Below are 21750 nucleotides of genomic sequence, written 5' to 3' on the forward strand. Positions count from 1 at the left end.
GAGCAAGTCCCATATATAAATAGTTAGGAATTTGGCGATGTGGGAAAAGAGTTCGGTTCTGAATAACCAGAGTTGTTGGTAAGGAACTGGGGAAAGAAATGGCGCCAGTGGGGTTGCCTCCAGGGTTCAGGTTCCATCCCACCGATGAAGAGCTTGTCAATTACTATCTCAAGAGGAAGATCAGTGGCCAAGTAATCGAGCTTGATATCATTCCAGAGGTCGATCTCTACAAATGCGAGCCGTGGGAATTATCAGGTTAATTCAATTCAATTTTCTCTCCACTAATTTTATGGAATTTTTTTGAAAACTTGAAATTGAGAAACTAGAAAACAATCCTATTTGTTGTAGAAAAGTCATTTCTGCCCAGTCGAGACCCGGAATGGTACTTCTTTGGTCCGAGAGATAGAAAGTATCCAAATGGGTTTAGAACAAACAGAGCCACGAGAGCGGGGTATTGGAAGTCAACTGGAAAAGACAGGCGAGTGACTTCTCATCAACGTGCCATTGGGATGAAAAAAACACTTGTTTACTATAGAGGCCGAGCCCCTCAAGGCATTAGGACCGACTGGGTCATGCATGAATATCGCCTCGACGACAAGGATTGTGAAGACAGCTCTGGTATTCAGGTATTGATATCTTAATAACTAAACTCTATTTAATTCATCTATAATTCTAATATAGTTCAACTAGTTAAAACATATATTTTCGACGAAAAAATTAGATGTTTGAATCTTCGCTTTCAAAATAAATTAATGATCTGAGTACATATTCTTTACTTCTACCATGATCTTTCAAGTGATAAAGTTTGAGTTGGGGTTTTGTTTTGTATTGGCAAACGAGACAAAAGTGGTATTCCATATGACTTAAAACACACACACACACACACAGACCAGTGATTTGATTCTGTCTTTCCAGCATCTTAGATGATCTATTCTATTTCTGAGAGTTGGATTCCCTCATGGTATTAAAAATGATAAACTACCAAAATGAACCGAAAGAAAAGTCCGTATCATTTGCTTTTTTTTTTTTGGTGTAAGAAGATGTCTCCCCACTTTTCACTTTATTCCCATCACTAAAATCATCCCAATGAATCTCTCGAGTTCCACATATTATGTGTAGAATCTGATACATAGTTGAATTAGGTCTAAATTCAAGATTAAAGGAGAAGAAAAGAGAGAAAAGTGGAGAGAAATGAGAAGGGAGATGAAAATTGGAGTGTTTTTGTGTATTGGGTTGCAGGATTCTTACGCGTTGTGTAGAGTGTTCAAGAAAAATGGAATATGTTCGGAAGTGGAAGAACAATTAAGCGGGCAAAGCAGCAGCAGCAGCAGTTTGTCATTCATAGACAACTCAAATTCAACGTCACAAACTTTGGTCAATGATTACGAAACTTTATCCCCTGACGTTCTCATGCCACCACCTTCGTCTTCTTGTGTCGAGGAAGAAGAAAAGGACGATTCATGGATGCAGTTCATTACAGAAGATGCATGGTGTGCTTCCAATTCATCGCCCATCGCCCTCCACGATCTCTCTCACCTCACTTTCACCACCCATTGAAACCATACATAACTTTTATACATTTAATTTTCTTCTTTACTATAATAATCCATACCAACCAGCTCTCTCTCGAGGGTGGTCAGACTCATCAATTTCCATATGTAGATTATGTATTTTGGATGCTGGGTGTGGTGGGTGAGTTCTGTAGGGTCAAATCAATCAACTATGCACAAGACTCTATGGAATATATTTTGGTGATTTATCTGATCTCTGACCTCTCGATGTTTACTTCAATAAGAAGAACAGCAATATATACCGATTCCTTTCCATTTTTTTCAATTTTATAAAGCTGTCCATATTATCTACAAGCAGTTCACAGGAAACCATGGTCCAGTTTCACAAGATTGCCTCACGGTCGAGCCATCTCGAACGCTGCCGAGATTGGTCCGTGTAGGTATAATTTAGAACAACTTATTCATTCCACGTATAAGTTCAGAAATTAACATTATTTCATATCCCGCCCGGATGAAATCTTTGAGATGAGGGAAGGGTTATAATGAGCAATCTTCACAGATGCTGGCTGCTGTTATGTCACATGGCTATAACATTACCTTGAATGAAAAGTCCCATTAAGTTACTTCACGACTGCAAATACTTGTGTGCATCATTCAAATCTTCCACTTCTGGAATTCTGTTGAGCTTAACATGAAGGAGCTCGCATTTTTATGGCCCCCACCTCCGAATCCCTGGAAGCATAGAGGTTGAGATCTCAACAATCATCACCATTATTAGCTCATTGGATAAATGTTTGATTTCTATAGATAAGACAAAGCATTCAACCTGTGAGATACGAGTTGTGTCCTCGTCACGAACACTTCTGAGACTTATTTTCAACATCTGGTCATTCCCAAGTGCCGGGACTCGGTATACAACAGCCCCAATGCCTCTGCAAGAATTCAAAGTGAATGGAAATAAACTGCAAAAGTTGTCTTTTAAATTGAGGAGAAATTGAAAACATTTATCTTTAGTCTTAGAAGATGGGTTGATAGGCTGTTTGTTTAAACCTCCCTGTCATTAAAAAACAAGAACTTAAGGCCATTACATGTTTTATGAGTGAGACTTGAAGCCTTCATACGACAAAATCAATAAAGAACACAGCCAGAGATAACAAAAAGAAGAAAGGAAACAAGACATTCCAGAAGTAAAGGTGAAGGAACAATGACCAATGTAGATACCATCATAATGTAAGTTTAAGCGCAGGTAAGATCATATAAGCAGAACAGTTGTCTTACCTTAAATTTGAATTTTGACTCTTAGTAGCCAATTGGTGTCCTAATTCACTCCTTAGTTCTGAAATAGAATCTGCATCAACAGCCTATTGGGAGAGGAGAGGAACAAAATCAGAGAATGTAAAGGTTCTTCATTTTGGCCTATTTCTTAACCTTAATTATTTTCCAATTTCCAGCTCCACTCTCTTAAATAACTTAAAGGGCACCAACCAGCATGAACTGATGATTGTTCATTTGATATAGAAGAACTCAGCCTATTGAAAAGCAAAATTCAGTAAAAATAAAGCTCGTGAACAAGAACGAAGACCTCAAACACATTTGGTTGCTTGAATTCATAGCAACTATTTTATAAGTTTTAATCAAGCCAACATAAACGACTACTTGTTGTCAGACAACGTGATAAATAACAAATTTCAATTCTGCCAGAAAGATGTATATAAGGTAATGAGAGTGGGACTAGTGGCCATACCAGACAACGTCCAAAAGCTCCACCACCGAGTGTAATGCTATACGATTGATTAAGAGCATCCTCTATTAATTTTTGTTTGTGTGCTAAACTTGCTATTCCTCGACTAATCATAGTCTCCATATCCAGAGATAGTAACTGCAAAAACACACATAAGCGATAAAGAAGACACTTGATGTCTAGACAAACAAGCTTGAACAGCCGCGCATCCTCAGGTATCAGAAAATCAGATAACTATCAGAGCGAGAACAATCTCAAAAACCGATAATGAAAATGGAGAAATTACCTGATCAAATAAGTTAGGATTCAAAAGCGTATCATATTCAATATTCAAATCTTTGAAACCACTGCTAAGAGCTTTACTATTTGGAAGACTCCACTTCCAAAGATCGCCATCCTCAATGTATTCATAAAGTCTCCTCATGCGCTCAAATTCATTTAGCACTTTGTAATTGGAAGAACCAACGTCAAAATTCCCGTAAGCATCTTGTATTAGCTTTTGCTTGAAATAGTCAAAAGCTATTGTAGCTCCACTTCTTTGAATATCTATAACTTTAGTCACGTTTTCACCAAATGAAGACTCATCGCTGAGCTTTTCAAGAGCCGTCTTGTGGTGGTCCAGTATTATCACTCTTGAGGAGATATATAAAAGGGAAAAAGAGCATTAATTTCTAAGCAACCATAATAACTTAATAAATAACATTAAGAAGAAGAGCCCACCATGGAACTGGAACAGGCTCAGCTTGTTCCATGATATATCCATAGGATTCGTTCTACAGAAATTTTCTAAATGACTCAAGGAGATTAGAGTTAGACGCGAAAGTTCATAACATTCAAAGTTACAGACACCAACGCAAACATCAGATTTGCATCAACCATCAGATTTGCATCAACCATTTCCCTCCTAATCCCAGGTTGCAGCATTAACCAGTTGATTGTGGGATGGAGTCCCCTATTTGCTAATTTAAGGAAAGATCATGAATTTATAAACGAGGAATGCATTTTGGAGAAGCCAGCTTAAGATCAAAGTGGACAATATCATACCACGATAGAGATCCGTGATTCCTAACAAAATTACTCAAAATTATTAGGTTTAACCGTGCCGTTCAAACACATTTTTTTATACGATTGAAAGCATGTATAGAGTGGTTTAATGGAGCTGAAAAGTAGTTTGAATCATTTTAAAATCACTCACATGAAAAGTAATTTTAATCATTTCAAAATCACTCACACGAAAGACATTACACGTTCATCAAAAGCAAAAAAAAAAACCCATAAAGAATGGGGCATGGAACATCAAAAACACCTGTTAACTTTAGAAGATAGGTCCTCAACAAATCCAAACGGCCCCACAAAATCCAAAAGATAAACGTCGTCAATTTGATGCAGGGGAAGCTGGTCCGTTCTGAAAGAAAAAGTAGAATTAAAAAGTGAAGTTTAGTGTTTGTGCAGAGTTTAAGCAACAAGGTTGAAGGTAAATGCAGGAGAAAAGACGACCTGAGGGGATTGTAGACGGTATTGGGGAAAAAGAGAGGGGGTAGAGAAGCGGCGGAGAAGTAGAGATGAGCGGCGAGAGCGGCGAACGCGCCGTCGGGACATGGATAGTGATAAAGCACCGCCGTAGCTTTTGTGTTTACGGAATTCATGATGAAAGGAACCGAACCCTACAAATTTCTGTTCATCCAACCAAATCTCGATCTTAAGATTCTCGACTCTTTCCCTCCAATATTTGCCTTCACGTTCTTAAATCTTGAACGCGAGTCGACAAGTTCCACACACTTCGTCTACTATACCTATTTTTATACCGTGCAGTCAATATACTTTCATCAAAAGTTTTCACCGTGCAAATTATAAACAAAGTAAAATATTTAGTCCAAAATTTTAAAATTAGTTATCGTTCTTAATTTAAAGATTAAATAATAACAATAATATCCATTTAAGAAGGGGACTGGTGAAAAAATTACGGTACTACGCCACTCCCCTTCTTCTCTATGAAGAAGACTCGTTCAATTTCAGATTCACCGTTCTTTCCAGTGGCATGCGTCTCTTATTCACCTTCGCCTTCTCCAAGATGATGCGCGCCTTCAAGCAGGTTCTCTACGTCAGTGGTTGATTTTTTCTCTCAATTGTGTATTTTGCACTTCATTTAGGCGTAATTTTGGTAACGATGTCTGTGGAGACAATTTGGATTTATTGCATCATTCCTTCTTCGCGCGCGCAGGACTTTCATTCCAGATTACTGAAGAGAGCTTGCAAAATGCTTTCAAAAGCTTTGATCAACTTGTATAAGGTCGTCGACTAGCTGATATTTGGTGCATTTTGTTAATACAATTCAATAGCTAATATTTGGCGCTAACTATTACCAATTGTGATAAGTTTCAGTCAATTTGGCGATGGATAAGGTAGCCAATTGACCAAGAGGATTTGCCTTCCTCCGTTATGCTACTGAAGAGGAATCTCAAAAAGCTATTGAAAGAATGCACCGCCAGGTAATTTAAAACCTCCATCTCTGCAATCTCCACCCTGTCTAACCTCTTACAAATGCGTTTAGTCTTCATAATTTATATTTTTGTTGACTTAATCGCCAAAATCCACTTAATGCTCAAAGTGTGCGTCGCGAAGTGATGTCTCATTTGAATTAGCCAATCTTAATGCTCTTTTCTTATTCGCTGTGATTTTGTAATGAATGTGATTCGCTGTCCATAAGTATATTTCCTTTAGCCGAAGACAGATCCATCTATAAGAGCTCTAAATGACTATACTCTAGTAATTGCGAAGTTCAGTTCCGTTAACTGTCATCTTGAGCAAGCCTTTGTAGTACAGTTCCTCAACCTTATGATATACAATTATAGAATGCACAACTAGATACTACGAAAAATTATAAATGGACTCTAGTTTAGGCATTACAAAGCAGCAAAATTACCCTTCAAATTCTCTATAAATTTAGCTAGAGAATAGATATCTAGATAGGAGTTGGATATAATAGTTTTGAGGTAGCATCGGAGATCCATGTATTCTTAATATTGCTTCATTTCCCAGTTGTGGAACATTATAACCAAAATATCAAACGTTTCTAGAATACTCGACATGATGTAGTCAATTGTAATAAAATTCAGTTTAATTTATTATGGACCTAGAAGAGAATTGATTAGAGAAATATCGTGGTCAAACCTTAATTGCTAGCTTGACTTGTCATAAACGATCACTGTTTATGACCTTGCTATAAGGAGGGAAGTAAACTCAAACAATACGTATTTCAGTAAATGCGTGTTTTTAACGAACGATTTGTGTATCCGAGCTCCATAACTGGCCGAAGTACTGTTAAATATGGGGCACTCTTTGGCCTCGTGGTGGTTTCCTCCAATTTTGTAATGACAACTATGTTTGTCGAAATGTATAGTCAAAGAACTTATTCTCAGGTTTATTCGGTGGATATGCCCTCCCCACCTCTTCTCATTGGGAAACATGAATTGATAAGATATTCTTATCTCGGATTCCATGGATAAAATTTCGATGTCATCTCAAGCAAAAAAAGACTAATTTTGAAATCTAGCTTATAGCTGGGAGGGTTTGATCTGTGCCAACTGATTATGTTTTTTTTTTCAATAGAAAAAGGATCTTTGATGATCTTGTCTTAAATTTTTTCGGTGCATGTTATTTTCAAGTATAATAGCTTCATGGGGGCTAAAGGGGGAAACTCTTTGGTTTAGTTTGGATGGCAGGGTGATCTTTGTGGAAGTTGCACAATCCAGATCCGTGCTTCGCCAGGGCCCTACAGGCCTTAAAGAAAATTCTAGCTAAAAAGTTAGTACACAGATCATTGTTTCCCTCAGATCCATTTTCAAAAGAGCCGTTATTTATTTTAGGAATATAAATACATACATTGATGGCCTCTGCGTTGTCGTTATTGGTATGAGAAAACTTGATGTTGATATGGTCGAAGTGTATTTCAGGAATAGCATTTTCTCTAGAAATAAACGGTATTAGTATTGAGGATTTGGTCAAGTGGTTCACCTAACCAAAATATGAACTCAGACATGGGCTATGGTCAAAGATCACAGGCTGTAACAAGAATAAGAATGCTTAAATCCTGAGTAGCGTTGACTTCCAAAAATATTAAGACGGCTTTTGGGGGGTGCCCGTACCAGACATGGACCCGCGGGGGATTGTGGAACATAATTTGAAACAAGAAGACGCAATCTAATTATTAATTTTGTGGTCAAGGATGGGTTGTGGTTAGAAAATGCTTCTGTTTATTGTCAACAAATTTGAAGTGGAGAAAATCATTTCTTCATCCTTGGAAGGACGGACTTTCCAATTACTTTGGATCATTTCTTCATCCTTCAAGCACGAAAGTGAAAAAAATAATTTTGGATTAATAACACGATTCTTTAGGATTGGATGCTTGAAAGGTTGGATTCTTTTGTCCCTGAAGTGCTCTTCGTTCTTCACCTTCAGTATGATTAAATATTTGACCCTTCCAACATTTTTTTTTGACTTCAAATCGAACCATTTCCACTAGGGAGTTCAACCAAGTTTGTTCTAAGAATCGTAGCACTCTCTTTCAATCTCTATTCGCTGAGAAACAAACCTTTTCCATCATGAAGATAGAAATAAAAACCTCAAGAAGTAAGATTTGCAAATATGTCAAAAGTCATGGGGCAACACCGTTCTGTTTTACAGAATAAATAATCGTCATTCAAATCCCCCCCAATGTTAAAAGGAATAGCCTGGAGAGAGACAACTCCATAAGTTTCGTCCCTTCTGTTAACCTTAGATGTGATATGCTACAAATCAGGCATCCTTTTTTTTTTTTTTTTTTCCATCTCAGGCAAAAGAGAGAACTCAGAAACCCATGTCAAAGCATCGTTGGTTATTTGCTTTTATCGACCTTAAATCTGTTGCTTAGGCTATAAGCAAACTCGAGCTCTCCGACCCTCTCTCTCTTCCGAAACAATCAGCGCGGAGCTTGTATCTCTCTGAGCCAAGCATCTCTTATAAGGCACAAACCCCTTCTTACTCTCATTTGCATTACCTCTTCCTACCAGACAAGGCTCTTGACATTTTACTTCGGGGCTCTGGTTTTCGTTTTCATTCTTACTCGGGGAGCCAGAACATGAATCCGCACAAGAACTTTCCAGGGAATTGTCATCTTGGATCCTTTCTTCCATAACATGGTCAGTGCATGTTCCAGTTGAAGTTTGATCAGATGGGGCAAGATAAAAATATGGTACATTTTGACACAAAGACCAACAAGTTTGAGGAGCATTAGGCATGGCTTTCACATAAGGGACACTTTTGTCCTGATTCCCTAAGGTGTTCGTAGGGGCTCCACCGGGTGACATATTCCAATCACCGTTGTTATCCATTCCAAGAGCTAAATTTACATCCACATGTTTTGAAGGTAGTATCTGAACAGGCTTCTCAGCATACGCTTGACACGTATTCTTACTGTCACCGTCAAATGCCAAAGATTTAGTGACTTCAAAATCATGACCGGGTGGTTGTTTGTCGCCAGTTACCATTACTGTCCTTCCAAAAAGCTTTATGCTTCTAACTGGAGAATGCAACTTGTTATCAACTTTCTTATATACTGATCCTGACTTGAATTTCTGAATGTTTAGGCACGAGACAAAAAAAATAATAGTCAGATCCTAGACATCGAATTAAGTACATGAAGGAAAGTAAGGTACAAAATTAAAAGGACATTTCAAATTACCATAGTTAAAGAGTCTTCTGAGAACCGCTCTGAGGATGATTCGAGTGATAACATTCCTTTTTCTTCTCCTCCATTTGATTTTGACGAAAGGTACAACTCCCCCTTTCTAACAGAGGATATTCTAGCTGACTGCATGTCAACAGTTTGTGAAATAGGCGATGGACATCTATTATGTTGCTCCGAAACCGCAGAAATTTGATCGTCCGAACTAAATGCAGTCAGTACAGAGGTGGGTGATTGGGTCTCTTTTTCTGCGGCTGATAGGTTTGGTGATGGAGACCTCTTGGGTTCTCTTGCGACTGATATTGCCTTAATTGAATCGACCGCTTTACGAGGGTAAGGATGCACTGGTTTCCTTTTTGGTCGAGGTGGAGGAATCTCAATTGGGTTAATGGAGCTCTCATTGCTGCCACTAGACTCTCGCACTACCTGAAACACAAAAGACAACATAAAATTTCAGGGTGAGAATGGTCGTGCATAAAGTGTGTAAGGAGTTACGTAAAAGGTTTGGCGACGATCTATTTTGGTGACAAATTCACTGTCATCCCCTTTATATTTTGTTTGGTAATGATATATTTTTGGGGGCACGAAAACAAAAGGTACTTTTTGACCTTAGAGAAGAATTTCTGAGCATGGCTTCGGATCTGAACAGCTGTTTTGGTGCCTACATGTTCTGCAGGAAGACCAAGGTAACACTAAATGATGGGTTGGGTATTGCAAATACCAAGATTCATATTACTGATTTCACACCGCCTTACCTTTAATCTGACGCCAGCCACGACCATAGAGTTTAAGAGCTTCGAGGAACCTCTGATGCTCTTCCTCTGTCCATTTTTCCCTTTGTTTTGAAATAGTGTAAGGCTTCCTAACCTGTTGATACATTAAAATGCCATTATAATTCAGAGCCAAACCCTCCCAGAAAGGAAAGAGAAGTGAATAAATCGTAGCAGTTAATTCTGCTACCTTCAAAGCATTTTCATTGCTGTCGGAGGATATGGAGCTAACCCGCATCAGTGGATCCAACTGTGCCCCATCCTTGGGAAGGAAATTATTAGCTGCAGAAATTGAGCCGTTTGACAGTGTGCCTTCATTCTTTTCCTACATTCCATATTGAAATAATAATAACAAAGACCAGAAGTTAGAGACCACAAGAAATTGGAGCTAATGATAGTTTTAGAATTCCATCATCAACTAACAGCAATCCATTTCATAAAATGATAACATTCTAACCCTTGTAGCAATGCAATGCATAGCTCAATATGTTAGGCAGTAAAATAAAAGTGAAGTCCGTAGGAGTACTCGGCAGGTAAAAGTGCAGAAGAAGGGCAAAAAAGTTGACTTTATAACATAAATCCACCAACAAAGGAGGAATCTTGTAAATTACAAGAGGATCTATTGGTGGCACCCAGTATTACCCAACATCGAACCAAGCAATAAAAAAAAAAAAAAAAAACACAACCAAATTAGTGAAAGGACAAAATTTTGGCCCAATTTTGCAGTCAATTAGTTAGTAAAAGACAGGGCCACAGGGGTTAGGTTACTGAAGTGGCAAAGAGATTTAAAAGAAACCAGGAAGTGAGATATGAGTACTTAAAAGACAGGAATTGGGTACTCAAATCCTAACAGAGGGACGACAATAAACGCAACCCACGAGCCTATGACCAATCAATCAACTCCCAGAGAGAAAATTTCCATGAAAACATCAGAAGATAAAAAGAAAGGAGGGCAACCAGTGTGTAGGATTACCTGGACACCCATCAGCGCTGGCAGCAAAACCGGCGAGAAAGTTTAATCTCAGTCCACCAAGAGTGCCTGAAATTAAAATTCACAAAAGTTCAGCACGATTTGGGAATTAATCAGATGCCATTCCGTTCCTCCAAAACCAGCACTTCCTGAATCAGTTTCCAAATTTGAAGTCCTCAGGAGACCCAGTAAACACAAAATACATCCACACAAGAAAAAGGAAGGAAACATTGAAGTGGAAGGCACAGAATAGAAAAAAAAAAAATTAAAGAGTAAAGAGTAGAAAAAAGAAACCTGGTTAGTAGATGGCGAATCTAAGCAAGGCAGAGAAATGGATAGATTCAAGCGAGAAGGAGAATCGAAGGTGAGATTGAGAAAGAAGTGAGTAGAGGGGAAGGCGAAGAAGAACGGAGAGAGCAGTAGAGAGAAAGGCAGGAGATGGGATTTGAGAGAGAAGGCATAAAAAAGAGAGAGAAAAGAGAAGGGGAAGGAGGGGGAGAGGGCGACACGTCAGACGCATATATTTTGAGGGGTTTTATTAATTCCACATGGAAATCTCCAGAAGCCCTCTGAATCTTGTGGCTGAGCTTCTACTTTGCCACCTACACGCGTCACTCTCTCGCCCTACCTTTTTTATTTTCTGCCCTCTTTTATTACCATTTTTCAGTTTCATATAAAAATAAAACATACATATTTGAGAAATATATTGAAGGAGGGTGGGTGGATAAAACCCCAATTTAGGAAAAATACATATTATTAACTGAAAATTAGATATTTTAGGGCAGTGTTGACTGGGATAGGAAGATGGTTTTCTTTTTTCTTTTTTCTTTTTTCTTTTTTTCTTTTCCCTTTTTTCATTTTCAATGTGTTCCTATCTATGCGTCCAAATACTCCCTATCTTATTGCCACTTTATTCTCTCCTTATTTGCCGTCTCTCTGTTGTTTCTCCACCAAGTTTATTTAACCCCTTTTTTCTATTTCTTTTTCGCAACTTACAAATATCTACTCTTCTTGCCCTTTTAATTATTATCACTTACTCTGCCTTTAGGTGTTTCATGTTGAAAGTGTTAAATTTAGGAAACTAGAATTTAAAAGTTTATTATAATCCTTTTTAAAATAAGATTTATATGAACATGGACAAATCTTTTAAGAAAACCAACCAAGTTCAGTGAAAAGTGCACAAAAGGTAAGTTCATGAAAGAAGTATTAAAATGATTGAACGAAGATTTAGAGATAATATTAAATGTCTCGTCCTTATGGAAACAGGGGAAATAATTGAATTTAATGTGAGCCCGATCTTTGTTGTGTGTGTTTGTGTCTGTGTATGAAATTCAATTCAATTCCACCAATTATTGTCTCTCCGTCACCTCCTTCCCAATAACCCTATCATTTTACAACTCACACACTTGCATCACATCTTTCTCTATTTTGGATCTCTTTCCCCTCCCCCACCAAGATTAGATTTTGTTTTTTTCTTTGGTTTCTAGTGGAAATCACTATTTCGCATATATAGCAATAGTCTTTCTCATAAATGATTCAAATAGTACACTTTCATTCTCTAACTTTATACATGCTGCATAGGAAGAAGAAGAAAAAAAAAAACTTATACGCGTCAAGAAAATTATATACTAGTGACATGTAACATGTCGCTAGACATTAAACATGTCATTAATATGTTTGTTTAGTCACATGTAAGCTTGTCATTAAATATATTTTTATCAATAATAATATATCACTAATGTAAGAATCACAAACATAGAAATTAAACTAATTAAAAGAAATTATCTTTGCCAATGAAAAAATTACTTGCATTGCTATAACTTGTCATTGAAAATGAAATTTCTTGTAGGGTTAAAAACATATAAACATCAATTACACCTAGGAATAGGATATGTTATTAATTTTGGTTTAATGCTATATTTGTCAAATTTATGAATTTCGCTCAACCATAGTATTGATTTTTTTTTTCTTTTTTGTAAATTAAAAGAGTTTATTTTGTTTTAAATCGATTTAAATTGGTATGAAATAAATAGTTAAAATAAATAAAATTTATAAAATTGGGGCGCAATAAAACAAATTAAAAAAAATATCTCGAGGGAAAGTTTTGGAAATTAGCCAAATTTGAAGGAGATAACATTTTGATGGCTGAATAAAAAAACACCGACTGTTTTATTTTAATTTGTGCAAAAGAGAATAATTAATGTGTGGCAGAGAGACGGACAGCTGTCTTTCTCCAAATGTTTGGTCTCTGAAAAAGACGTGGAAAATAAAATGATGAGCTGTCATCACAAGACCCACTTTGCACTTTTCCTGCTTTTTCCTTTTTTTTTTCCCTTAAAAAGATGGATTTAAATGGAGACGTTGCCGTCTTATCCTATCCTCATTACATCACACTCATATTTGCCCATTTATTTAATTTACATTAATCATATTCATTTAGTTTTATTTTTTGTTTTTATTCTTAAAAATTAAATTAATAAGCATTATTCCCACTTGGAGTTATTTTTTATATATATATTTTGTTATCTATTTCTATCCCTCTTTCCAAAATTTAATCAAATTTATGAAAAATAAGTAAATCAAAATTGAGGGCGGTTTGATCACGGACTTTTGTTTTTTTTTTTTTGGTTTGTAAAATTTAGTTAACAATTGAATATGAATATGAATATAATTATATAACTAAATTGTAGGAAAACAAATAGAATTTCTGAAAGGTTATTATACTGCAACATAATAATTGTAGTGTTTTGTGTATTTTTAGTATTATATATAAATAAAAACCCCATAAAATTGGAAAGGAGATAAGTGGAATATCGTTGGACAAAAAGGAGGAGTAGAAGTCTGATGGAATAATGATCGTGTTACGCAAAGTCTTGTTAATTGATGGGTTGTTTAGGCTTCAAACAAATACTAACCAAACCCTAAAATAGGAGAGAGATTTAAGGCCACAAATTTGAGAGAGAGAGAGAATGATGAATTGAAGGGAAGGATATAACTTAGACCGAAAGTTGAAGCGTGAAAAAGGCCAATTAAAAAAAAAAGAGAAAAGCAGCCCTTGGTCTTCTGAAAGGCTCAAAAACTCCAAATAACATAAAAAACGAAAACCTCCAAATTAAACCAGTAAATGGCTTTGTATCAAAACTAGAGGCCCATATTTGTCCTCGCATATTCTCTCTCTCTCTCTCTCTCTCTCTCATCCGCCGGAAGCCCGTGCCATCCGACCACCAATCACGTGCCTTTTTTGTTTTTTTTGTTTTTTTTTCCCTTTCTTGTTCTTATTTAATAAATAAATTAAAAAGAACGCATAAATCAGTGGTCTGTGAACTGTGAGGCTCACCCACAAGGGCTTTGCTTTCCTGTGCTGCCTTGTTTTTATTTGAGTTTTTTAATGTATAAAATTTGAGAGCCACGATTTTGATCCTTCTCCCTTCTTCCAAACAAACTTATAACTTAAATGTATTATTCATAGTTATCTGCTTCCACTTCAATCCAACTCCATACTTTTCTTTTCCTTTTTTTATCTTTTAATAAACAATTCCTTTCTCCGGATACCACTACTCAAGTTTGATCTTCAATTGGGCTTCTTGGGCCCTTCTTCTAGAAGGAGTTGGGCCTGGACTCAACTCCAAGTATTGTTTGGATCTCCGCTGGGCTACCCCGACTTTTTTATTATTACTATTTTTAGTAACTAACCCATTGGCCCAACTCTTGGAATTTGAAATTGTTCCAAGAATCATCGAAAGAAAGAGTTGGTGGTTTGTTCCGATTGTAAGCCAGTCTGAGTTTTAATATTGGGAAACTAAAAAAAAAAAAAAAAAAAAAAAAAAAAAAAGACTTTTTATTGGCTACCTATTTTCTTACCAACCACAACACATTGCCTCCCTCCCTATACAAAATACAAACAGTTGATGAAAGCAAACGCCTCTGTTTCTCCTGGGTCCTAGTGTCCTACTCTACTCTCCATTTTTAAACACACAGCATTACATTCTTCTAACCTCTTCTTCATAACACCGATCCATTTGGTTCCACACATTGTAATCTGAAGCTTCTGATGCGGTCGCCGCTCGTGGTGTCCCCTGCTGCTGCCGCTCTCTTCCTTTTGGGAAGACTGAGAGAGGAAATGGTTTTCGCAGACACCACCTTTTTCACCAGCATCTTCCACTTCGAATCCTCTTTTCCATCCTTCTCTTGCTCCATTTTTAGCTTGAATTGCCTGTCAAACCCAACAAAGTTTAGAACTTGGTCCATCATCATCATTGGATTGTTTGGATTGTTTGGATTGGGTCTCCCCAACCACCGCGCAACAATTTTCATTTCCATACCCCAACAATCCATCATTGACTAAAAACACGCTAAAGTGGAATGGAAGTTTGATCATTCGGCTTTTGTAAAAGGCATCCGCCGAAGACTTTTTCCTTTTCCTTTTCTTTTCTTTTAAACAGCCGTGTAAACTTCCTAGACGCCCACCGCAACAATATTTAATTAATCCAAATACAATTCCACATACTATTTCGTTTCAAACCAAATAATTATGAGTCAATCAACGATAAAAACAGGAATCATGTCAAATCAAAGTTTGGTAATGATTAGTAGGTGTTTTTTCATGTCTGTAAAAAGGGTAGTTTAGCCCCAGCGATGGCGCAAAAAATCAAGAGGGGCATTGATTGAGAATTTACCTGCAAAGAGGGACTTTGCAAGCGTCGGATTGGTCGCAGATGGAGGCATGCAAGCGTAGAAGCTGCCACATGCGTTTGCACCGCCAGCAGGCTCCTCCGTGGACTCTCTTCGCACACGTTGCAAAGTGCTTAATCAGAAGCTGAACCCCATGACACGTCGAGAATTTGGCGCAGGGCTTCTTTGTGGGTTCCACGTCGCGCGGCCCAACGTTTGTGCACCCTTCTTTGCAGATGTGCTCTAAGCACTCCATTGCGTCGCTTAGCTGAAGATACACCCTCTGCTCCTTCCTCTGCCTTCTGCATCTCTTTTTCCTCTGCACATAATTAATACAAACAATCGCAGACCAAAATTAACAATTGAAGTGAATTGAATTGAATTCATGTCTTGTCTTGTCTTGTCTTCTCTCCGTGAGAACAATAAATCAAGCGGAAACGGAGGCAGCAAAATGAACAATTTTATACCAATTCGGATTCTTCCATGAACTGCAGAATTTGAAGCTCCAGCCAAGGGTCATGTTCTTGCAGGAATTTCCAGCCCTCCGTTTTCTGGACGGCCTTGTAGTGGCTCGACACCATTTTCATACAGCTGAGTGAGAGATCCGGTGCATCGCACATTCTTGCGAGTTGGAGTACATCAATAACGCTGTCGATCGTCAATTTTCGAGCCAAGTGCTTGCTGCATCGCTTCTTCAGATGCGGAACGAGGTAAACGTGCGATAGCGCCAAGAGATGAATTCCATATTTCCTCAGATATTCTTCAGTGCACCTGAAGGCAACGCCGACAAATTTAGACTTATCCGCCTACCGAGATTGACTGGACTTGCTACCAAAATTAAAATTGACCAAATCTAATTGCGATTTGCGATTCGGTAATGGAATTGCGTACTGACCTAGATGTGTAGAGAAATTGAACGAACGAAACGACTGCCTCGCACGGAACGCCAAGAATTTGAACCACTTTCTCGGAGCTCCGGTGCTTTTGCGGATGGTTGATGATGTTTTCCAGCACCGATGAAACTGATGCCTATAATCCAAATCGATTCAATTGAAACACGAAAAGAAACGAAATCATATCCCCTAATCCAAGGCAAAATAAAGCAAACCGCAGACGACGAATTTTATTAAAAAGAAGAAAAGGAAGTTCCGGACCCTAGTCCGTCATGTCAAACTGAAACTAACCAATATTTAAGGCGAAACAATGTTGAAATTTCAGTTTACACGAGATTTAGAGTAAAATGAAAAAAAAAAAAAAAAAGGAAATAGAAAGAAGTCCGATGGAGTACCAGAATAGTGGAATGCACAGGTATCCGAAGTCCACCGGAGGTAAGGATATGGATGTCCGGTTCCGGCAGCTCCTGCAACTCTGGTCCCCGATCCTTGGCGACAGAGTGGGGGTGAATTTCGTAGGGAAGAAGAAGGGCTTCCATGCGGGAGATGGTAAAGAAAGCGAGAGAAAGAGAGGGAGAAAATGGATGGAGGTGGGTCTGGAATGGCACCCATTGGGCGTCGGATATACAAATATATAAGCGGCGATGGAAAGGGAATTTAGAAATGGAGTGGCGCACGAAAACGAAGACGACGCATCCAGTCAGATAAGATGGGAAACGTGAGGAACACGCGCTCCAAAACGCGCGTACAAGGAAAGTGGTCGGCCCCATTCGGACTCGGAGAATGGTCCGGGATTCAGATTACAACATATGTAAAATACATGAACTTTGGCGATATACAAAAATCATTTGGGCCCACCAAACGCCTTCCTCCATCTCCTTGCCACCTGTCAATAATTCCAAATTCCTTAATTTTTTCCCCTCTTTCTAAATTAATAACAATATCCATTTATATCCCATTTATTCATTTACATTTTAACTTTAAATTCATTTTCTCATAAACAAAAAATCACAATATTTTGTCCGCTTCAAAATTAATCAATTAAAAATCAATTTTGATAATTAAACACCAAATTTACCGTTTAATAATTAAAATAAGAGTTTAGAACAGAATAATACCAAATCTGATTTGCCTTTTTCTTTTTTTTTAAAAAAAATTATTTCACGTTTGTAGCATCGTTATTAATATATTTAGGGTATTCCCATTAAAAAAATATTTAAGACTTTAATATTAAAAATAATCGATGTAGAATAAAATCAACGGCAATGTCAAACTTGCATAAAAAATTTATGAAAAGCTATTACATGTTCCATTGCATGTTCCTTTGAAGATAATTATTATGTGTACTCAATTAAACCGTTGAAAATATGGAAAAATTATAAATTTAGTTATTAATTTTTTAAACTACATCAACTAAAATTTTATTTTATCTCTACTCAAATTATTTTAGTGAATGTGTACTAAGAGTGGTGGATAAAATTAAAATTGATGACGTGGACATAATAGAAAATGCTTAAATAATAATGGTAAAAAAAAGATAAAAGAATGTGCTTTTTAAAAATAAAAAATCTAAATTTACATTTTATATCAAAAAGTAATCCATCCATAGTTTCAACACAATTAAACAACACAATTAAACAACACAATTAAACAACACAATTAAACAACACAATTAAACAACACAAAAAGTTTGAGTTTACTTGTTCAACATAAAAAATGTAACATCCAAGCAAGAACTCTAGAATAATCCACGTAGGCCCTACCTTTTTGGAATCTAAACAAATATCTAATTAGGGAAGGGCGATCTTTTTGGTCCTACGTGGAATGGATAAATCAACTCATGCTCATAAGAAAAGGCCATGTAAGCTAAAATGACCTTTGGAGTTCAGAAGAAGCACTTTCATTTCTGTCCTACGTGTAACCTGTTTTAATCGCTTTTCCACCTCACCCCACCTCACCCACCTATTTTCATCTCGACCGCACAGTGCCTTTGCCCATGTGGCATCCCACTTGTCATACAAATGCTTTCCGTGTACTAATAACAACACATACTTTATGTTCTACTTGCAATAAAAGAATGGAATTTATGGTTCAGGATTGGGACGACGGTTTAGCCATAATGTTGGATATTAAAATAAGATTAATTTTTTTAAACCTTTTTGTCCTGTGATATTATAAAAAATTGAACCATATAGTGATTGGCGTATACGCCATATTTCAAGATTCGAAAATTGAATCATCCTGTTCCGTACTAAATAAAAAAAAGAAAAGAAAAATAAGTAATGATATGCAAAAGAGTTTTATCATATAAAAATGAAAAGAATTGTTTCTCAAAACGTGGACAAGAGGTGCAAGAACTTCAAAGTTTTTTTAAGGCTTGAACTCGATTATGTGAACCGAATGACGCAAATCACTGATGGTCCTATACTTGATGTTTTAGTAGCCAAGTCCTTGTGTTCTATGGGCATTTGCTTCCTCCATAAAAAATTCACATAAAAACTAGTATGTGCAGCCGTATGTTGGTGTAAAAGTACTTTGCAAAAATATGTAAACGCTAATGATGCGTTTCCTTCTGAATCGAGAAGTATTTTTAGAGGAAGTCGTAGAGTATTTGGATTATGAAAAGGGGGTAACTCCTAAACCATTTCATTTCTTATTCTAAATCAAGGGAGCCATAGTAATATTGAGACGAATCAGATCAGATACCCTTTTATCCCCACTTTTCCAGTTTATATTCATGGGATCATTCAATCTCGATCTCGGTCGGGCCATCCTCTTGTACAGATCCTTGGGTGTCAACTTCCTCTGTGATTCCTGCAGATTCTACTGTCTTCTTAACCCATTCCTTTAATGGATCTTCGTTCAAATCAAGCCTTAGAAGCCCAGCAAATAGCCCACCTGCGAACGCAACTGGCTCCTACAACGATTGAAATTACTTTTAACATTATATGAAGCATTTGATAGTAGAGTGAGTATTTTCATCTAAGGAATTCACATATCCCAGCTGACGAGCCTCATCATCTTAATCTATATACTCCAGACGGAACTAACAAAGAATCCTAATGCAACAGTAAGAATTTGAACTGGCAGAGCTTGTTTACTTTATAAATGATGAAAAAACAATAACAAACTCTCAAACATTCAGTCGCAACAACTGATTGGGACTGCCTCAATTCCATGGAAATGTATTCAGCACTGTCCATAGCAGTAAGGAATTTGGAAATCAACCAACATTATATTTCAGATAAGCCTGGTGCCAAATAGTCAGTTCAGCAACATCATGGTGTGAAAGCCAACACACCATGGTGGAGACGACGGATCTCAGTGATGAGATGCCAATAAGGTTCCAGAAAATTTCAGTCTTACCAAACACCGAGGCAAAAATCAGCTGAATTTATAACCGCCCAAGCCTACCGCTAGCAGATATTGTCCCCTTTGAGCTTCCCCTCGAGGTTTTTAAAATGCGTCGGATAGACTCACACCCTTCTAGAGAATGTTTCGTTCTCCTCCCCAACTGATGTGGGATCTTATAATCCACCCCCTTTCGAGGCCTAGCGTCACTCGTTCCCTTCTCTAATTGATGCGAGGCCCCCCAATCCACCTCCTTCGGGGCCTAGCATCCTTGTTGGCACACCGCCTCATGTCCACCCTCTTCAGGGCTCAGCCTCCTCGCTGGCACATCGCCCGATGTTTGTCTCTAATACCATTCGTAACAGCCAAAACCTACCAACTACCAGCTATTGTCCTCTTTGGGCTTTTCCTTTCGGACTTCCCCTCAAGGTTTTTAGAATACGTATGTTAGGGAGAGGTTTCTACACCTATAAAGAATGTTTCGTTCTCCTCCTCAATCAATGTAGGATCTCACAAAAGTTTTCCCAAACCCAAACAATACAAAGAGCTTTACACCTCCTAAAAGCGAGGAATGTGATTGAAGTTCTCTATTACTAGAGGCTTTCAAGCTATGAACATCACGACGCATTTTTCTCAACCTTACAGATCATGAAGACATTTTCATTCTCCTTTGAAGTTAGTTCAAGATTATTATTTGCACATCATAAGAGTTGGTTCAAGAATACTTATGTTATGCAGTCGTGTTCATCAGAGACATTAAATGGTTAAATTGACTTTCTTTTACCAGTAAATAGATTCCCTACGGCCCTAAATAGTTCTAATAGTTTCAGCAATGACATGACTGGAAAAATCATACATCCATCTTAACTCGCACTTGTAGAAATGTGACCATGTTTATGCTCTACTCGAAGAGGCAAGCAATTATCAAAGATAATCTGTGTTTCAAGTGCTATGAGAATACACAGGGAAATTAATGAACCCCTCCATATTTTGCCCAGACTCAGCAAGCAAGAATGACCTTAATCCAAGTAGAACAACAGCCAAAACCGAGGAAGGGTTTTTCATGGAAGAGTTAATAGAATACCTTAAGAGCTTCTTTGACAACAGGATCCTCCAAAGGATTGAAAAGGAAAGCGCAGATGCCATTCGTTGAATTACTGCAGCCGAGACGAAGGCGGTTAGCACGCATAGGTTTCTTGGGCGAAAAAATCGAATGACGATTCCCTTCCCTAAATTTCCCCATTCCTCCAAGCTTTCAATAGAATCAAACAGGAAAATCAGCAACATCGAAGAAGAGGAAGACGAAGCGATTAAAGAAATTAAAAATTAGAGATGGGCATACCAGAACGCTGGCAGTTGAAGAGGAGTGGAGAAGAAGACCGGCCATGGATGAGAGTCTCCGATGACGCAAATGGAGCTGCTTCGGATGGAAGAAGAGGATGAAGATATTGGCGTTAGAAATGAGTTAATGGCTTAAAACTCCCCCTCGTTTGCTTCTTGCAAGAGGCCAAGCATTTCCAGAAACACTCACTTGGACTTGTTGCCTTCCTACATTCGGCTTAATTTAAGACGGCTACCAGAAAAAACAAACCGACAGATGCAGCTACCAAAATGGATGAACCGCTGCACATCCGGTCCGGTCCATGTAATAATGTTATGTTAATTGGGCTCTCAGGTAAAGGCCCATAGCTCAAAAGGTTCAAAGCTTTTGAGTAAGCGCAATAATAAAGATAAAAGATGGAATAATTCATTGATTGCGTAACTTCTCAAGTGAAAATAATAAATGTTTTTTTAATTACAAAAAACACTGCAGCAAGTTAAAATAGTATAATAATTCAGCCTTGTTCTGTGTCTGTATACGAAAAAATTCTCTGAGAAATTCGAGAAAATAAATAAATAAATAAAAAGAAATAATGAGAGAGAGAGAGAGCGCGTCCAAAAGCTGAAAGCGTTAAGAAACGGCGAGAAAGCGGCTTCGGCTAGCTTTCAAAGCGATTTGTAATTTCAGATCGGCGATTCTTACACGGTTACACCGCATTGTAGGCCCCACTTTTACAGCCAATTCCCTTTTTCTGTTATTGTAAAAAGTAAAAAAAAAAAAAAAAAAAAAAAAAAAAAAAA

The 21750-nt window shown here is 37.6% G+C and overlaps 5 protein-coding genes and 1 long non-coding RNA gene across 9 annotated transcripts; 2 read left to right on the forward strand and 4 right to left on the reverse strand.

The window, feature by feature from the left end:
- The first annotated feature begins 8 nt into the window (after positions 1-8).
- On the forward strand, positions 9-1836 carry LOC111431422 (NAC domain-containing protein 86). Its single transcript, XM_023068058.1, has 3 exons — positions 9-255; positions 349-626; positions 1240-1836. The coding sequence occupies exons 1-3, from the start codon at positions 99-101 to the stop codon at positions 1555-1557; spliced, it is 753 nt and encodes a 250-aa protein (XP_022923826.1). The 5' UTR covers positions 9-98; the 3' UTR covers positions 1558-1836.
- On the reverse strand, positions 1811-5003 carry LOC111431421. Of its 3 annotated transcripts, none has more exons than XM_023068055.1 (7): positions 4750-4996; positions 4559-4657; positions 3539-3884; positions 3256-3444; positions 2790-2872; positions 2338-2443; positions 1811-2243 (listed from the first exon to the last, which is right to left on the reverse strand). In XM_023068055.1, exons 1-7 carry the CDS (start codon positions 4896-4898, stop codon positions 2166-2168), a joined length of 1050 nt encoding a protein of 349 aa, XP_022923823.1. In that variant the 5' UTR covers positions 4899-4996; the 3' UTR covers positions 1811-2165. The 3 variants fall into 3 exon arrangements, with proteins under 3 accessions (XP_022923823.1, XP_022923824.1, XP_022923825.1); XM_023068056.1 differs by having other exon boundaries at positions 3256-3390; positions 4750-4995; XM_023068057.1 differs by lacking the exons at positions 1811-2243; positions 2338-2443 and adding an exon at positions 2450-2565 and having other exon boundaries at positions 4750-5003.
- Positions 5004-5186: 183 nt separating this feature from the next.
- Positions 5187-6378, forward strand: LOC111431424. The gene is made up of 3 exons (XR_002708488.1): positions 5187-5344; positions 5474-5542; positions 5635-6378. It is a non-coding gene; the product is annotated as an uncharacterized LOC111431424 (long non-coding RNA).
- A 1484-nt stretch (positions 6379-7862) lies between these two features.
- LOC111431557 (protein REVEILLE 7-like) lies at positions 7863-11219 on the reverse strand. 2 transcript variants are annotated; one of them, XM_023068240.1, is made up of 7 exons: positions 11009-11219; positions 10718-10783; positions 9935-10069; positions 9730-9841; positions 9583-9644; positions 8972-9400; positions 7863-8864 (listed from the first exon to the last, which is right to left on the reverse strand). In XM_023068240.1, the coding sequence occupies exons 2-7, from the start codon at positions 10727-10729 to the stop codon at positions 8163-8165; spliced, it is 1452 nt and encodes a 483-aa protein (XP_022924008.1). In that variant the 5' UTR covers positions 10730-10783; positions 11009-11219; the 3' UTR covers positions 7863-8162. The 2 variants fall into 2 exon arrangements, with proteins under 2 accessions (XP_022924008.1, XP_022924009.1); XM_023068241.1 differs by having other exon boundaries at positions 10718-10863; positions 11009-11180.
- Positions 11220-14528: 3309 nt separating this feature from the next.
- LOC111431558 (BTB/POZ and TAZ domain-containing protein 1-like) lies at positions 14529-16952 on the reverse strand. Its single transcript, XM_023068242.1, has 5 exons — positions 16674-16952; positions 16281-16414; positions 15853-16156; positions 15391-15704; positions 14529-14927 (listed from the first exon to the last, which is right to left on the reverse strand). Exons 1-5 carry the CDS (start codon positions 16815-16817, stop codon positions 14717-14719), a joined length of 1107 nt encoding a protein of 368 aa, XP_022924010.1. The 5' UTR covers positions 16818-16952; the 3' UTR covers positions 14529-14716.
- A 1817-nt stretch (positions 16953-18769) lies between these two features.
- Positions 18770-21184, reverse strand: LOC111431718 (UPF0426 protein At1g28150, chloroplastic). Its single transcript, XM_023068428.1, has 3 exons — positions 20972-21184; positions 20714-20881; positions 18770-19195 (listed from the first exon to the last, which is right to left on the reverse strand). The coding sequence occupies exons 1-3, from the start codon at positions 21014-21016 to the stop codon at positions 19022-19024; spliced, it is 387 nt and encodes a 128-aa protein (XP_022924196.1). The 5' UTR covers positions 21017-21184; the 3' UTR covers positions 18770-19021.
- Positions 21185-21750: the final 566 nt, after the last annotated feature.

This window comes from Cucurbita moschata, unplaced genomic scaffold (genome assembly GCF_002738365.1).
Source record: "Cucurbita moschata cultivar Rifu unplaced genomic scaffold, Cmos_1.0 Cmo_Scf00036, whole genome shotgun sequence".
In the NCBI taxonomy this organism is placed as follows: domain Eukaryota; kingdom Viridiplantae; phylum Streptophyta; class Magnoliopsida; order Cucurbitales; family Cucurbitaceae; genus Cucurbita; species Cucurbita moschata.